Raw genomic sequence first — 17,025 nt, 5'->3', positions numbered from 1 at the left:
CACAGATCCCCTTTAAACAACTTTTGTGGCCACGGAACATGGCGACGGCCCCCAAAGACTTAACTCAAGATTTAAATCATAACATTTCTTCAAGCATCCATGGACACCCTGTGACAACATTGCACACACACCCCAGGGTCCGTGGACCACAGGTTGAGAATCACTGTCATATTCTATTTGCAAGGAATAAGACTTCTATGCAGAAAATGATGCTAGTTCTGTATCCATCTCTTGTATCTCTGGTGGAACTAACCCAAGCATCTGAATGGCACATGTTGCTTATCCTTTATCAGTATAAATATCACTAAACCGTTTTCACATTCAACCCCATAGTTTAGCTTTCTTTCCTTTTTTTTTGTAAACAATACTCTTGTGACTGTTCAGAAAAGTCCAGCTGCTTCACTATTATCTTTGAATCTATGTACCTTCAGCTTGAATGGCAATCAGAATATCCCATCTGAGGAAGAAGAGAAGGAGGAATAACAATAACTATGTTACCTAAGCAATTTATGGCCATTTGTAGTAGCTACTTCAGCAAGACTTGTTAAGATTTTAAGGTACTGGTTTTCATTCTGCTGAGATAAGTGTTCTAGGACTTGGCGTAACTGTATATAAAAAGAGAAGCCATTAAGATGTATTATCACATTAGTTAACATAAGTAAGACTTACCATTTCTGCTAAGAGTTAGTTTATGTATGCAGAGCTATACTGATATAAACTCCACGAGTTTAAATGAGGTTACTTTGTGCAGGTTATCAGGGTAACACTATGAAAATGTATACATATTAGAATAAATTTCACTGAGATGCTTTTCCAGATAAACATATATAGAATCTGACTATAAGTATGATTCATTTAGAATTCCATAGAAGAAACAATACATTTACTTAAAGGAAGCACTTACACATCAATTTGTAGGTTTAACACAAGAGGAAAACTGAATTTACCATGTTTTCTCTAAGATCTTCATTTTGTGTCATTTGAATAATTGTTTGAAAAAGTCTAGGATGATGTTGTATTAGCACTTCACAGGTCTCTCCATAACCACCCTGAAAGAAAACAATGTTTTCACATAAGCAGACATTTTTACACATTCAGAAATTGTTTCTTAAATGTTGAAGATAACTGAAATATTTGATGAGATCACACACAGGTGCAAATTAAAAGGACCCATTGTTAGGGAGGCAAGGCCATTTTATTTCAAAAACTCAGAACTCATTGTCATGAAAGTGTTTTAGCTCACATCTCAAAGTAAAAAGATATTTTTTGAATGTTTAAATAAAGATACATTATTTATCAGAACAAATACAACACAAATGTGGCAAAGGCAACAGTAAAAATATTGGGTTTCTGTCGTGATGGTCTTTTGTGACGTGCCGATAGACAGATAATGGAAGAAATTAGCTTCCTCCCATAATTGGGGCATACCAGGGGTTGTGACACTAAATATATACCTACTTCCCTGGCTTCAGCTGATAAGGAGGAGGACCTGTGGCTTAATGGTTAAGACATCTGCCTAAGATGTAATACAGCACAGGTTCGAATCCCAGTAAGGGTATGGCTAGCTGATGAGAGCTAAATAGCTTGAAATAGATCTATACTAGTCTCCCTTTATTTATTTATCAGCACAAATACAACACAAAGATACATTACTCTACACAATAATGAATAGTAACGACTAGAAAAAATTATTTTCCACAATTTTACAATGTAAAAGAGAGTACCAACATTATGCCAATTCAAGTCGAATTACTGGAAGGAATGACTATGAATTTAGGCCTTTCCTTTGAAAAAACATAGATATGAATATGCTTGAGCCTGGGGTTCCAAGTGTGTGAAGGGCCTCATTTCCTGGTTACGCTAATAATATATTAGGACTAAAATATTTCTTGGCTGCTATATGTATTTAGTTTTTCTTTTTGCACTATGTTTTAATTGGCTTTATTAAATTGTATGATTATTTGCTGCCCAGATTTACTTGTTTGAAATGGGTTGCCATACAAACTGAACGAATGAAGGAATGAAGGAATGAGAGAAAAAATAACCCAAAATATCTTATGGCATTTCACCCTTTCTTAATATTACTTTAATTGAATATCTGGCAGTTACTAGAATGTTTTTTGAAGGTGATACCTGAACTACGTATGTCTTGTGGGCACCATGTTGGCGGCCTCTATAGCAACTGTTCTTAGATCATCTATCAGCACCTTCATAAAATGCTTAAGCACCTATGTTCACATGATTAATGATTACAATGGCAATTAACAGGTACATTTAAATTGTCCATATAAATTTGAAACCAATATATACCTGTACACAAAGATCAAGTGGGGTTACTCCATTTTTATCTGGCAAGTATTTGGCTCCTCTCATCAGAAGAATCTGTGCAGTGTCTCTTTGGCCATGGCTATATAAAATATAGAAACCTGGTAAGAACTGGTTAATAGAGGCTTTGCTGTCATCCATTCTCTTCTGCAATCCATAAAACATGTGATAAATAATATGCATCCTTGTAAGGAAGTCTGACTGAGAACGGATTAGGATATCCTTCACACAGAGGTTAGAAGAAAACATCTACTGTACTTGCATTACTGTTAAAATCACAGATGAACTTAATTGTATTACAATGATTACATAATCAATTTCATATATATATTTAATGAAGCAAACAAAAAAGCAACTGTGAGGAAAGCATTTTCACTAAATTATTTGCATGGGCCTACTGTGAACTATTGGTCTAATTTGGCACAAGACACTTTCTTAAGTGCAAGAGTGCAGTTAGGTCAAGACGGTTGACGCAGTTAATTAAGAACAGAGGTGAGAAGGGCAAAGCCAGCATTATACCCACTTCTCCAGTTGGCTCATTGCAATTTTAACACAGAACCCATTTCATGTAATGTTTTAAACTGCAGAACAAGTCATACCTGCAAGCAAAGTAGAGAGAAGTTGCTCCTGAAACATTGGGCCTGTTAATATCTGCACCGCTATCTAAAAGACACTGAACAGTCTTTGAGAAAGAAAATAATAATAATGAAATAAATTTACAAATATGATTTAAGCTTCAATCCTATGCCCACTCACTTTGAGACACCTTTGCTAATCTCAATGGAATTTATTTCCATTGCATGCAGACATCTACAATATTATGTTCCTATAATATCAAAAACATGTTCTCCAATAAAAAAGCCTTATGTTCTGAAATTAAAATTAAAACTTAATTTTTCTACCTTAGCTCTACATTTTAGACTTTCTTATCACATAATTGTCAGTCACTGAGAGTGAGTTAAGTGGCATATACAGTAAATTTAGTAATAAATAAAAATAATATTAATAATCTTCATTAAAATTGAGAGATCAGTTAGATTATCAAGAACTAAATAATATCTTCCCAATGAATTAAGCCGCTTGTAAATAAATAAATACTGTAAAATATTTTAACTAAAACTAAGAATGTTGTGTACAGGTTACATAAGCCTTATTAGTACAATGTACCAGATTTCAAGGATATGTTGTCTCTAAAGATGACAGACAGACATATAAACAGATGAGAGTGAGTGACAAGAGAGAGGGGGACAGAAATGCATCACTGCCAACAACAACACCGCAAATCATCAAAAAGTGCAACTAATGCTGTCATTGTTTCAGCCTAACACCTGACTGAAACAGCTAAATGTCTAAAACAGGCCTGCCCAACCATAGTAACTTTTAGATTTGTGGATTTCAACTCCCAGAATTCCCTTGGGTAGCTGTGGAATTCTAGATGTTGAAGTCCACAAGTCTAAAAGTTATCAGGTTGGACACCCCTAACCTAAAATATCTAAAAGTTTTAATGTTATGCTGAACTGAGGGGTCCATCATTTTCAAAATCAGTAGTTATTTCTTAACAATATTACCTGCTTAGAGTCAATAAATAATCTTGGGATTTCCTAGGAAATTTATATGTCCTTGCATATAAAATGTTTACAGTCTAAAGCCAGAGCATTCAGGTTCAAGCTATCTTCCTCAATTTACCGTCTTATGGCCATTTTGACAAGCAACGTGAAGGGCTGTCTGCCCCATTGCATCTTCAACATCTACATTGGAAACGTGCTGAACAAGATCATGAAGCAGTTCTGTTCGTCCATTAACAGCAAGCCAATGGATCTGGGTCAAAAGAAAACAGAGCACGCATTCAGCAAGGAAATGTACAGCTTGCTCAAATACATTTCATATTTCTCATCTGAGTGATCCTTAAGATATGTTGATATTTTAGCCATCTCTGCTAAGTTTGTTACTTTTAATGTCCATTCTTCCTTCTTCCAGTATTGCGCCACCAACAGTCTTGCTGCCGTTGTTAGGTTCGAAATCAAATTAGTCTCTATAACAGTACAATCAGTAGTTATACCTAACAAGAATAACTGAGGAGTAAACTTTATCCTCTTTTTAAAAATATTTTGCATAATCCACCATATTTTTATCCAGAATGTTTAACCTTTTTACAAGTCCACCATATATGGTAATATGTAGCATCCACACAATCACATCTCCAACATTTAGGTTGTAAATTCGGATACATGCAAGCCAATTTTTTAGGATCCAGGTGCCATCTATAAAACATCTTGTAAAAGTTCTCTCTCAGATTTTGAGCTTGCGTGAATTTTACATTTCTTACCCATATCTTTTCCCATGTATCCAACATTATTGGTTCTTCAAAATTTTGTGCCCACTTTATCATACAGTCTTTAACTAATTCTGTTTCGGAATCCATTTCTATTAATACATTATATAAACTTTTTATATGCATTTGACTTTGATCCCTAATTTGTTTTAATAGATTGTCCTCGTCTTGCGTAATACCAATTTTCGGATCTTTTTTCCATCTGGCCTGCAACCTAAAAATACCTATAGTTAAGGATGAGCAAAGGGAGAGATTGAATCAACCAATAACTTTGGGGAAAATCCTCCAGGTAATTAAACAGTTAAAGGCTAAAGTATGAAGCATTTTAAGAGCCATCTCGAAATCCTGTAGTTTGGTTTTCGGCCTGGCTCCTCCCACCGCTTCTGAGCTAAAATCTGTGGCTTCTTTAGCCGTTACATGAGCTTGTTGCAGAGCTTGTTGCTTCTTTAGTTCTTGTTCCATACGTCTGGCGGCCGCTCGGGTTTGTCTTTGCTCTTTGGCTCCTTCTAATTCCACCAGAGGGGTCCGAACTTGGTTCACCTGCAATAATCCTTGAGTATCTTGCTGACTGGTCTGTCCTTCTTGCTCCCTTTCTCTGGGTCCTGGAGGCGGGGGATGTCCAGCCTTTAGTACATTGCTGTAAAAATCTCTAGCCTTCCTGAGTTAAAACGATATCTTTGTCCCAGGTAGTTGACCACTAATCCGGCTGGAGCTTCCCATCTGAACTGTAACTGACGATTTTTGAGTTCATCCACTAGGAATGCATAGTCTTTTCTAGATCTCAACATTTTGGGTGGGATTTCCTTCAAAACTGTTACCTCCTGGCCCACAATCTGCAACTTGGTTTTGTAAGACTCTTGTAATATCAAATTCCTCATATCCCTTGTAGCAAAATACACTACAATGTCTCTTGGGAGTTGTTTCTCTCTAGCAATCCATGAATTAACACGATATATCTTGTCTATTTGCCAGTCAAAGTCCCCTCAGTCAAAGACCCATCAATTGATCAAAAGCTTCTGAAAAAATCTCCTTCAGATTTTCTTGATTTTTCTCTTTAAGGCCCCTTATTCTCAGAGCAAATTCCATCTGTCTGTACTGCAGCATTGTGATTTCATTTTCTGCATCGTAAACCTTGCCTTGGACTGCATCCATTTTAGTTTCCAGATTAATATTGGACTCATTAACATCTTCCACTTTTTCCTCCAATATAGATATATAGCCATATAAGCATTTAAAACTTCTCTATCTTCTCTAATTTCTTGGTTACGAATCTGAACTAACCCCTTAACCTTTTCCGAGATCTCCTTAAAAGCAGCAGAAATCTTCTGTATTTTAATTTCTAACGCAGCTGCATGGTCTTTTAAAGCATCATTTAACACTCTTTGTAACACTTCTTGTGTTAAAGGTTCTCCAGCAGGAAGAGCGGGGGTTGGGGGGGTAGACTCTAATTTACTTGTCGGAGCTGGGGAACTCCCCGCGCTTTTGGAAGCCGTTGTTGTTTTAGTTTGCTTTGAGGCCATTTCCTCAGTTAATCTTATCTTGCACCCAATTAATAAGTCCAGACAAACCGCTTGTTCCAATTATTTCTCTGTAGCTTGCTAATAAATCACTGCTGATTTAGTGATTTTTAAGTGAATTTAAGCTCTATGGTAGTTTGCAATGTTACAGCACAACCCCGCCTTTAGAGCTCTTCGGCGCCATTTTTATCTTCTGTCACATTAGTTTAGTAGAAGGATTTTTTTTTAAAAAATGGCATTAAAGTATGTTTATATATACAGTTCTAAGTTCTCCGATATTGCCCAGCCTGTCTTGGATTCAAGTATAAATCAAACGTTGAGCAAGGGGTGGACGTGTGCCTTAGTTTTTGCAGAAAAGCAGAATGAATCCCAGGCGCGGAGTTCGCTGAGTTGCAGGGGGGCTCACACCTTCCACACCCCAGAATTATCTCTTGGGGGGGGAGCTAATGGAGCACTTCCCAAACCCAGCTACTCACCCCCTTCTTCTTCGCCGGAAGAAGAGGTAATCAATCTGTCAAACAGCTGATGAATGCTGTCCAGACAGCGTAACGCGATCTTGGGACTGGAACTGCTAAGAAAAAGCAGCTCTTCAGACACCATGGCCAGCCGGAAGCCCACAAAGGTCTAATATTCATGGAAGCAGAATACTTAAAATTTCTCCATTAATTTAGAAATTTCAGTAAAGTATACAGAAGTACAGCTAGTCCTTGACTTATGACCAGTCGCTTAACAAATGTTCAAAGTTACAACAGTCTTAAAAAAAAAAGTTAGTTACAACCCATCCTCAAAGTTACAATTGCTACACCACCAACCCAGTCACATGATCTTTTGAGCACTTGGAAACCAACCATTTATGATCGGTTACAGCATCCGATGGTGAGGTGTATGACAGGAATAAAATTATAGCACTTACTGCTGTCAGACCTTCATTGTTACAAATGTTGACATCAGCACTGTACTCCAGTAGTTTGCTCATACATTTTTTCTGGCTGCATAGAAAAATAAATTAAATATCAGTCATATGTCCAATATCCTTTTTTGTTTTAATCATATATGAATATATATACCCCTCAATCCCACTGGACATTAGGAGGTTTATAACTTATCTAACCAAATGAAGTAACTATTAGTTATTAAAGGTAAAGGTAAAGATTCCCCTTGTACATATGTGCTAGTCATTTCCGGCTCTAGGAGGCGGTGCTCATCTCCGTTTCAAAGCCAAAGAGCCAGTGCTGTCCGTAGACATCTCCGTGGTCATGTGGCCGGCATGACTAAATGCCAAAGGTGCATGGAATGCTGTTAACTTCCCACCAAAGGTGGTCTCTATTTTTCTACTTGCATTTTTACATGTTTTCGAACTGCTAGGTTGGCAGAAGCTGGGACAAATAATGGGAGCTCACTCCGTTACACGGAACCACCAAACTGCCGACCTTTCTGATTGACAAGCTCAGCATCTTAGCCACTGAGCCACTATTATTACATTAATAATAATAATACTTAACATTATTAGTATTCAGTAAAGAAGAATGGACTAGCAGGTTAATGGAAACTAATTATATAAATATATTTAAAATTACTTGACAATACTGTAACCATGTCCTCAGTTCAGTTGGACTGAAAATGAAATACTGAGCTAAACATGTTATTATTAACTTGATTATATTTAAACTTACCCTATACATTATTCCTAATTTCGGGGGGAGGTGGGGGAATGAAATGAGATGTAATTAAAATTTAAGTTAAGAAACATGTATATATTATTTGAACATTTTTAATGCAGGTTGTCAGTTTCCTTGGATTTAAACAGAGTATCATTTTGCATGCATACCTTTAAATCTCAAAACATGGAACATAATTTGGCAATATTTGCATCGATCACATCCAGAAGATGAATAAAAATATAGCTTCTTATAGTACTTAAGTATTATTCGGCAGTCTGAACAATCCTCAAATCTGACTAATATTAGCGTCACTATATTTCAACAAAGATTCCATTAGGTCTCTTAAAAAGGCTCACTAAAAGATCAAAGATTTACATTGCTTAGCTATTTTTGTTACAGCTACTATTCAAATAACTAGCGCCACTAGAACTTACCCATTCCGAGCAGCTAAATGAAGTGGAGTGCACCCAGAAATATCCTGGTAATTAGGATTTGCACCTTTTTTTAGCAACAGAATTAGACATTCAACTGATCCACAGCTATGAGAGAAAGTTTAGAAACATATTTTTAAAAAAAAAACAGTAGAAAAGGATAATTTTCACAAATAAAGAAACAACATAATGATATCATATTAAATTTAAAAGTCATGACTTTTATTTCAACTTATCATTTCAACAAAAATTGTGCTGAAAATTAAGATGATCAGCTAGGATAAAAAAAATGTTGTTTACTACAGAGTAACTAAAATACTGAAACTGAAGACAAAGCTGAACATGTTAAATAAGTTAGCAAGTACTTAAATTAGGGATTCTTTATGTCTTTAAAAATTACTAGTCTATTGTATAAAATATGACACAAAGACTTGTCCTCAAGTAAAAGAACTTTCAGTATTTCAGATTATAGCTCAAAAACAAACATTCCTTACAAGAATGGGCAAATCCTACAGACTTCTCAACATACTATTAATACATTCTATGCCTCAATGCCAACTGAGTTATTTTGATACTTAATGAAATACATGACAAAAATAAAACCCGTAGTACATCTCTATCAGAAGCTCAAGAAGATTTTTTAAATTGACATTTCTGGGATATTCCAAACATGTAAATAACAAAGTAGAATTTCCATAAAGCCACATTTATGGGTTCATTGAATACTCTGTAAGAAATTTAAAGTATATTTGAAATTAATGAAACATTAAATTTGCAGTATATTAGAAAGAATACATTTAAAGAATGTACTTGAAAGGACGAACATCAACTTTCCTTTGCTAGAGATGCAAAAATGTTTGAGGGCTCATTGACCCATGTGATATGGGCAGGTGATCAATTATCACCTGCCCATATCATATAGGGCATAATGTTTACTGGTAGATTTAAAGGAAAATCTTTAAATATGAAAGATGCTAATGTGATATTGAATTATATACTAAAATTTTGGAATTTATCAGGAATGGTGGATGTACAGAGCAAGCAGCACACTGAAAGGAAGAAATACACTATATTGCCAAAAGTATTCGCTCACATGCCTTTACTCGCATATGAACTTACTGTAAGTGACATCCCATTCCTAATCCATAGGGTTCAATATGTAGTCGGCCCACTCTTTGCAGCTATAACAGCTTCAACTCTTCTGGGAAGACTGTCCACAAGGTTTAGGAGTGTGTTTATGGGAATTTTTGACCATTCTTCCAGAAGTGCATTTGTGAGGTCACACACTGATGTTGCACGAGTTTACGTGGCCTACCACTTCATGGCTGAGTTGCTGTCGTTCCCAAACACTTCCACATTCTTATAATACATCTGACAGTTGACTGTGGAATATTTAGGAGCGAGGAAATGGATAGGATGCCACCTGTGCAACTGGATTTGTTGCACAGGTGGCATCCTATCACAGTTCCACGCTGGAATTCACTGAGCTCCTGAGAGCGACCCATTCTTTCACAAATGTTTGTAAAAATAGTCTGCATGCCTAGGTACTTGATTTTATACACCTGTGGCCATGGAAGTGATTGGAACACCTGATTCTGATTATTTGGAGCGAATACTTTTGGTAATATAGTATATATTAACAAATTGGAAAATTGATGTTATTCAATTGGTCAAGGAATAGTTGTTGAAAATTTATGATTTATCTGCTTCGGAAAACACAATTTTCTCTAATAATCAAAAGATGGGGGGGGGGGGTGTCTGTGTCTGTGTGTGTTTATGAGATCAGTGTGTTATAGTGGTTAAGACACCAGACTAGAAACTTGGAGATGGTGAGTTCTGCCTTAGATACAAAACCAGCTGAATAATTTTGGGCTGGTCACACTCTTTAAACCTGGAAAGGAAGCAATAGCAAACCACTCTGAAGTCTTGTCCATAAAACTGCAGGCAATTGCCAAGAGCCAACTGGACTTGATAATACAACAACGATTTGTATTTTTAGCCTGCATTTTTATTTTTTAATTTTATTTTTTCTTTAATTTTAATGATTGTTTTATTTAAAAACTGAAAAACATTTTAAAATGTAATCATCAAACAAATTTAAAAAAAATTAATATGTACTAAAAATAAAAGTAGAATTCGAAGAATTGAAACCTATAATGAATGATTATTAATACATTTCACAATCTTCTAAGGACTGTCTTACTTAGCTGCAATATGAAGCAAGCTCCTCTTCACGCGTCCAAATGCATAATTGACATCAAATTTTGAATTTGACAGCAACTCTGAAACAGATCTAAGACATATTTTGTTAGTGAGAGAGCTGTATTTTCAGCTCCTTTTAATAGGGAACAGATGGCTGTTGTGTATGACACATCACTGCAAGTCAAAGAAAACAAGAACTCCACCTTACTGCTCAGTTTAAAATTGAATACCCAGTTGAATATTAATTGCATCAGTGAAATATTTAAAAGCAGGACATGCAAGTGTTCCTTTAATTGTTCCACAGCAAATTTTAAGAGGCGTTGATTGCCATTAAATATACCCTACATAATTACTCTCAGCCACCCTGTAATCCAGACAGCCTCAATATTTTCAGAAATTGTGACACACACCATTAGTTATTGATATTAAATATATAGTTAGAATAGGTGTTCCAACAAGGCCTGATGAATAGCCACAGTATAAGATCAAGGTAAGGAACATATTCAATAAACTTAAATGACTATGAATCTGAGAAATAATGAGAGGAGATAAGGGATAGCATGAAAGGAGAAAAAAACTCTCCAAATTTCAAATAAGATTGAGGTCATTTTCAGAATAAGCTATCATAACAGCAGGAATGAAAGTTTTGTGGCACAAAAAGAAAGCACAATGGAATATAGATTTTCAATAGCAGTGAAGAAAGGACAAAACAGACCTCCTAATCAACAAAAGGAAAAATATAACCAAAAAAATGGATGATCTTTTAAGAACATCAGAAGAACCTTTGAATGAATACTCAAGAATAATCACAGAAGGGAACAGGCAATTGGAAGTTTAAAGGAATATAAAGCACTTTTATTAAAATCCTTTAAAAGAGGATTATCAGATGATGTGACGGTAAAGAATATATTAGGGAAGTGATATAATTCTACAGGAAAAGGAACAGCTAGCAAGAGAACAGCACGGACACAGTTAAAACACCTACTGAACTGTTTAAGGACTTCAGAGGCAGTACCTGATATACTAACATCCTACAGTATGTTAATAAATAAAGAACAAGATTCTGTGGCCAGAAAATTTAAAAGACCAGCCAATATACCTGTACTGGAAAAACAAATGCAACAGAATGTACAGATTATTGAACTCATTAAACAAATAAGGCTTTTGCTTAAGATATTAAAAAAAGACCAATAAAGCCATACATGGAAAGAAAAATGCCAAATGAACATGTGTGTGATGTTAACAAATGATGAAGTAGAAAAAAGTGATTGTACTTGCCAAGGCTGAAGAAATAGAAGGGAAAGAAAACAGATAAGGTAGATATATTCAAAGGGGCTATGAGAATATCCTTGAAAAAAACCTACAATATGTATACCACTGAGATAGGCTGATAGAGCAAGCATTTATTCATGCAGTCACTAGGAAATGAACTTAACTTAATGGCATAGTTATAAAATATTTTTCATTTGCTTTCCTCTCTGTTTCACTAATAGTGCTTAAAACAGTTCTACAAATTTTCTACTTTATATAGGAAACATCTTTATAAAAAGTTCTAGTTTACATTTATTGATGGGAAATATTACTATATCCAAAACAATAGTATATTTTTTTAGAAAATCTACCGAATTTAAAAATTATGTATACATTGAGCAAACAAGAGCAATGTGGTTCTAGCTTGCTTACCAGCAACTTTATTAGGCTATCTCCTTCAAATAACCGGCTGTGAAAATTGCTTCATTTTTTTAAAAAATGAAATGAGAAAATATAATTTATTCAACACTGACATTTTCTTCATATTTTGGCTAAAGTTCTTGTAACACTTCACTAGATCGCAAGCAAGAAACATTTAAAAACTATCACTTTTGTCAACTCTGTCATGATTAGGATGGAAACATTTCATAATTTTAAAAATAAAAATAAGCTTCAAATGATATCAAATGAAAAACAGCATTAGACATAAATATTGCACCTCCATTATGTTAAAACAGTTCTTCCTGTGATCCAATATGCAAAGCCTGAACAATTTTTCTTAAAGAGATGCTTGTGAAGACTCACCTGTGTTGATCAGCCATAACCATTGGCATTAACGTGTAAACAGCAGTTTCACTATCTGTGTAGAAAATAAATTATAGTTGTAGTACATTTTGAAGCATAAAATGACCTTACTGCTTTGACAATATTGTAGAAGTATCAAAAACAATTTGCTGGTACTGACATTTTCCTTTTACAGTCAGTAAACACATATGTGTTAATCAGAATAGTATGTACAGGATATTTGCACATTCTTCATTACATAGTATTTGTCAAAGAAGTGGTGCTTCTTTCCCATTAGGTACCCAGGGAATTCTTTAAATAGCATTAATACATTTGAAGCTACTTCACACAGCAACTAAACAACATCCTTATCTCGAAATACTGTATTTCTGAAGAAGCAGTGGATAAAATGATAATATTAATAAAAAATAGAAGCAAATGTGCTTCAGCTATTTATCAACACAAATAATTGGAGCACAAACAGTAACATTAAAATTATTCCCTAGTAATGAATAAGTATTTTTAAAAAATAAATTTAAAATGAAAATTACACAGAAAGAGGATATAAGGTTGACTCAGCCTTCCATGCTTCCAAGGTCGGTAAAATGAGCAAGTTGTATATAAGTCTAAGTGCTATTGCTATGTAAATTGCAAGTTAAAATGACTTGTGAATACAGAAAAAAAAAAACTGAAATGTCCAGACCACACATAAACCTGTTGGTGGCTCTCTGGGCCTGGGAGAAAGGATTTTCAGTCATGTCTCCTGCACGATTTAAAGGCAGCTAGCATGCTTGCTGCTGATCTTCAGAAATAATGTAATATTGATTTATCCCAGAGGCATCTGGGAAATGATGCAATCCCCATACTGCTTATGGTACTATTGTTTTTATATTTAGTGCCCATTTGCGATTATCTGCTGTGTATGTTCATTTTCTATTATGACCACTGAGAATTGCTTGGAATAAAAATACAACAAATAAATAAAATTCTGATATGGTGTTATCTGCTACATCTTAGTCTTGCTCCATGAAAGATAATGACCAGAACTTTCAATTGGGCCCAGAAGCTGCCTGCTAACCAACGCAGCAACTATAACATTGGTAAAATTCTACATGGATCAGATTGTTCTATCCATAATCAAGTCCCCATACTTGCACCAACTACAATTTCCAAGCAATTGTAAAGTGCACGACAGTATCCATGAGTAGTGATCAGGGCTTAAGTTACCATTGCCAAGGCATCTTGGAACAAGTAAGAGCATAGAGCATGTACAAAATGCATTCTGGCCAGTTTCTACCGCTGCTTGGGCAGCAGCCAAGAGTCCAAGTTATCTCCTTGAGGAGAAGTTCAACCCTGTCCAAAGTGCCAGGACAAAGGTTATTGAATTTTCTGGTAGTTTACTGCCAAATACCAAGCCTGTCTTGGTTGACTTGAATGTGATCCTGTTTCACTCCTACCAGATCTTCACAGGCTCTAGACACTGGTGCAGGATTTCCACAGTGACAAAGCCTAACTAGGGGTCATCAGCTTATTGATAACACTAACTCCAAACTGATGCAATGATCACACCCAGCAACCCCTTTAAATTTGCAAATTAGACTAAGGAGAAACATGATAACACATTATCCGAACATTCAAAGGTTTCCAAGAAGGAGCACAGCTACTACCTATTCTCTCTAGAAAGGGAATAGAAATCAAGAGCAGGACAAAAGGGAAGAGGTTGAAATTTGAAGTAACATTCAGGCATCATATCAGAAATGGTCTGAAAATTGAGTCAGTACAGTAATAGCTACTTAAATGAGCAAATGAATTCCCGTGGCTTGAGGTTTTTCTAAGGAGATCCAGGTAGCCACTATTTTGAATAATTAGTAGATTCCAGCTGCAAGCAAAGTGTTACACTACATAGACAGAAGATCCTTTCCAATTCATCCACTCTTTGACACAAATTCTGAACTTAATGCCTATGGAGATTCTCAGTCATCCAGGTCACGGTTGTCCCAAAGGTGCTTTTTGTAGAGGTAACTGGACTTTCTGGTTTTTTCTTTGAGGATGTTTTGCTTCTTCATCCAAGCTCTGACTGGATGGTGGGGAAGAAATGAGAAGCAAAACATCTTCAAAGTAAAACCAGAAAACCCTCTTGAAAAAGTACCTTTGGGACAAGTTCTGAACTTCAGCACTTAGTTCTCACTTTGCCTAGCTGAGAAGAAATTCCTGATATATTTGATTAGTAAGTGGAAGAAAAGGAAAGGAAAAAGCTTGAAGTCAACCACTCTCCCCCACAAAAAAACCTTTCTGCAACATTTGAAGGCGTCTCTAGTTTTAGAAGGAAGTATTTTTCCTTCTAGATCTCCACACCCCACTTTAAGACTTTCCTATTCACTCCTTCCTCCTTCCTGTGATCCGGCGACCTGCAAGCTGCAGCTCTTCGGACGAGCAGACCCATCTCGCATCCATGGTCCCCGTAGCGCGCGCTCTTACCCTCCGGCAGCTCGATAGTGCGGGCACGGCGCAGGGACCTGGTGAGACGGTTCAGCTGCTCCATGGCTCTCTCCATCCTCGGAGCCAGGCCTCCTCCAACGCCCTCACTGCGGCCGCCTTATGCCCAGCCTGTCACGCCGAAATCCCGGAGCCCGTCATGCTCAGCCCATGGCCAGCGGCGCCACTAAGATTAAACACAACCATGCTCGCCCGCCGCCGGTTCCAGGAACTCAAGCGCCTCTCCTCTTCGCAATACGCATGCGCCGGACGCCTACAGAACGGATGCCATAGAGCTAAGTCAAAATAAACGGGACCGCTATGGAGAGGCGCATGCTCAGATAAGATCATGGCATGAGGAAAGCTTCCGCCCTCAGTTCGTTCCTACCTCTCTAAATTCTTGGGCGGGGCGTGCTACATCATGACGTATATAAGCAGAGTGTGCCAAGTGATGTTACGGAAATCATCATTTACCAAAGGAATCATCATAATTGCAGAGTGTACTAAACCGGTATTTTTCAAACTTGGCAACTTTATGTGGACTTTGAACCTCAAAATTCCTCAGCTAGTTGGCTTTATGCAAGATTCTCCACTAGACTTATCACACCCACAGAGAACAAGTAGATGTTAGCAAAGAGTTTGGGAGTTTCCATATGGTTTTGTTGTCATCTAGTGATGGTCCAGATTTTTGCAGCCAAATGCATTGTGTGAGAAAGGAGTTCATTGTTTTTACAGAAATTGTAGCAGGACATATTAACCTTCGAAAAGAATACACTATGTACTTATCTCATAAATGTTGCTTGTGCTTAATGCGTAGGAATGAAGGGATGAGAGGCCCTTGGCATGTTCAAAAACTGGTTTTATCTAGAATTTGTTGGCAACTAGAAACAAACCCTAGAAACTAATAGTTATTAGAGATGAATTGTAAATAAAGGGTAGGGGAAAATGTATTCATTTTAGGTGTCTTGGATAGATTGTGACAGCTTGAGTACTCAGCCAATGAGGAAAGGGTGGGAGGCAAACCTGTGACAGTGATAGGAAATATAAACAAGGTATATTGATGGCTTAAGGTGTGTCCACTGTACCTGCATGCACGTGATACATCCTCTTTGCATAGTAATAAAATAAAAATTACCATTGTTTGTTACATAGTTTTGGCTGTTAATCATTTCAAAACCTAGACAACAAATCCCACAATTGTCTACTTCAAGTTCTTATGATGATGTAAGGTGACGGAGAGGACTTAAACTACTGAAGACATATCAGAACACTTTAAAATTGTATTAGTAATTCATTAAAAAAATAGGAAAATATATTACTTTTAAGAACTTTAAGAGCTGTGGAGAGGAAGACCAGTCCATTCCTTTTTAATAATATGATTAAGAAATAAGGGCAGCTTATAAGTATATAACCATGATGGCAAATCCATGGCACGCGTGCCAGAGATGGCATGCAGAGCGCGCTCTGTTGGCACACGCGCTGTTGCCCCAGGTCATATCTCTGTGGAGTTTCTTTCATGGGCGTCGGTTTCCCTGCAAACGATGAAACAGAAGCTCACGAAAGAAAAAGATCTTACCTCTTGCCGTGTTGCTGGTGTTGGGATGCCCCACCTCCCACTGGCGCAGCTGGTCTCCAGGTCTCTGCTGTGTGCATGTCCATGCATGTGCGCATGCATATGCACACCTTTCAGTTTGGGCATGTGCGCTCAGTTTGGGCACTCAGTGTCTAAAAGGTTCTCCGTCACTGATATATAGCAAGTGATTAATATTTTCACATTGCCGCTAGGTACTAGAATGCTATATATTCAATTGTATATGGGCATCATATATTCTTTGTGTTACGTACTAGTGGTAGTTTCCCTCTGGAACGATCTCCCCATGGAGATTCGGACCCTCGCCACCCTTCAGGCTTTCCGTAAAGCCGTTAAGATCTGGCTGTCCCAGCAGGCCTGGGGCTGTTGAGTTCCACCCCTACTCGAATTGGTTGTGCTTGTTGTGACTTTTAAATTGTTTTGTATTGTTGTTCTGTTTTTGTTTTACTTTTTTGTA

At 36.8% G+C, this 17,025-nt stretch overlaps 1 protein-coding gene across 4 annotated transcripts in view; it reads right to left on the bottom strand.

Annotated features, from left to right (window-relative positions):
* The window catches only part of HACE1 (HECT domain and ankyrin repeat containing E3 ubiquitin protein ligase 1), a 46,647-nt gene extending 31,537 nt beyond the window's left edge, over positions 1–15,110 (bottom strand). For 3 of the 4 annotated variants that reach the window (XR_015697079.1, XM_087718710.1, XM_087718711.1), the window contains exons 1-10: positions 14,981–15,110; positions 12,524–12,578; positions 10,470–10,559; positions 8,270–8,374; positions 7,088–7,163; positions 4,012–4,143; positions 2,925–3,007; positions 2,311–2,407; positions 948–1,049; positions 499–605 (exon numbers count right to left, since the gene is read on the bottom strand). Coding sequence is in view for 3 of the 4 variants with exons in the window: in XM_087718710.1 (XP_087574836.1) it covers positions 499–605; positions 948–1,049; positions 2,311–2,407; positions 2,925–3,007; positions 4,012–4,143; positions 7,088–7,163; positions 8,270–8,374; positions 10,470–10,559; positions 12,524–12,578; positions 14,981–15,056 (923 nt within the window). In the remaining variant the exon portion in view is untranslated. The other variant, XM_087718713.1, reaches the window with a different exon arrangement.
* Positions 15,111–17,025: the final 1,915 nt, after the last annotated feature.

This window comes from Thamnophis sirtalis, unplaced genomic scaffold (genome assembly GCF_051295495.1).
Source record: "Thamnophis sirtalis isolate CommonGarterSnake01/CBP01778 unplaced genomic scaffold, rThaSir2_p1.2 scaffold_6, whole genome shotgun sequence".
In the NCBI taxonomy this organism is placed as follows: domain Eukaryota; kingdom Metazoa; phylum Chordata; class Lepidosauria; order Squamata; family Natricidae; genus Thamnophis; species Thamnophis sirtalis.
The sequence above is the reverse complement of the archived record's forward strand: the minus strand, read 5'-3'. Positions and strand labels throughout refer to the sequence as shown.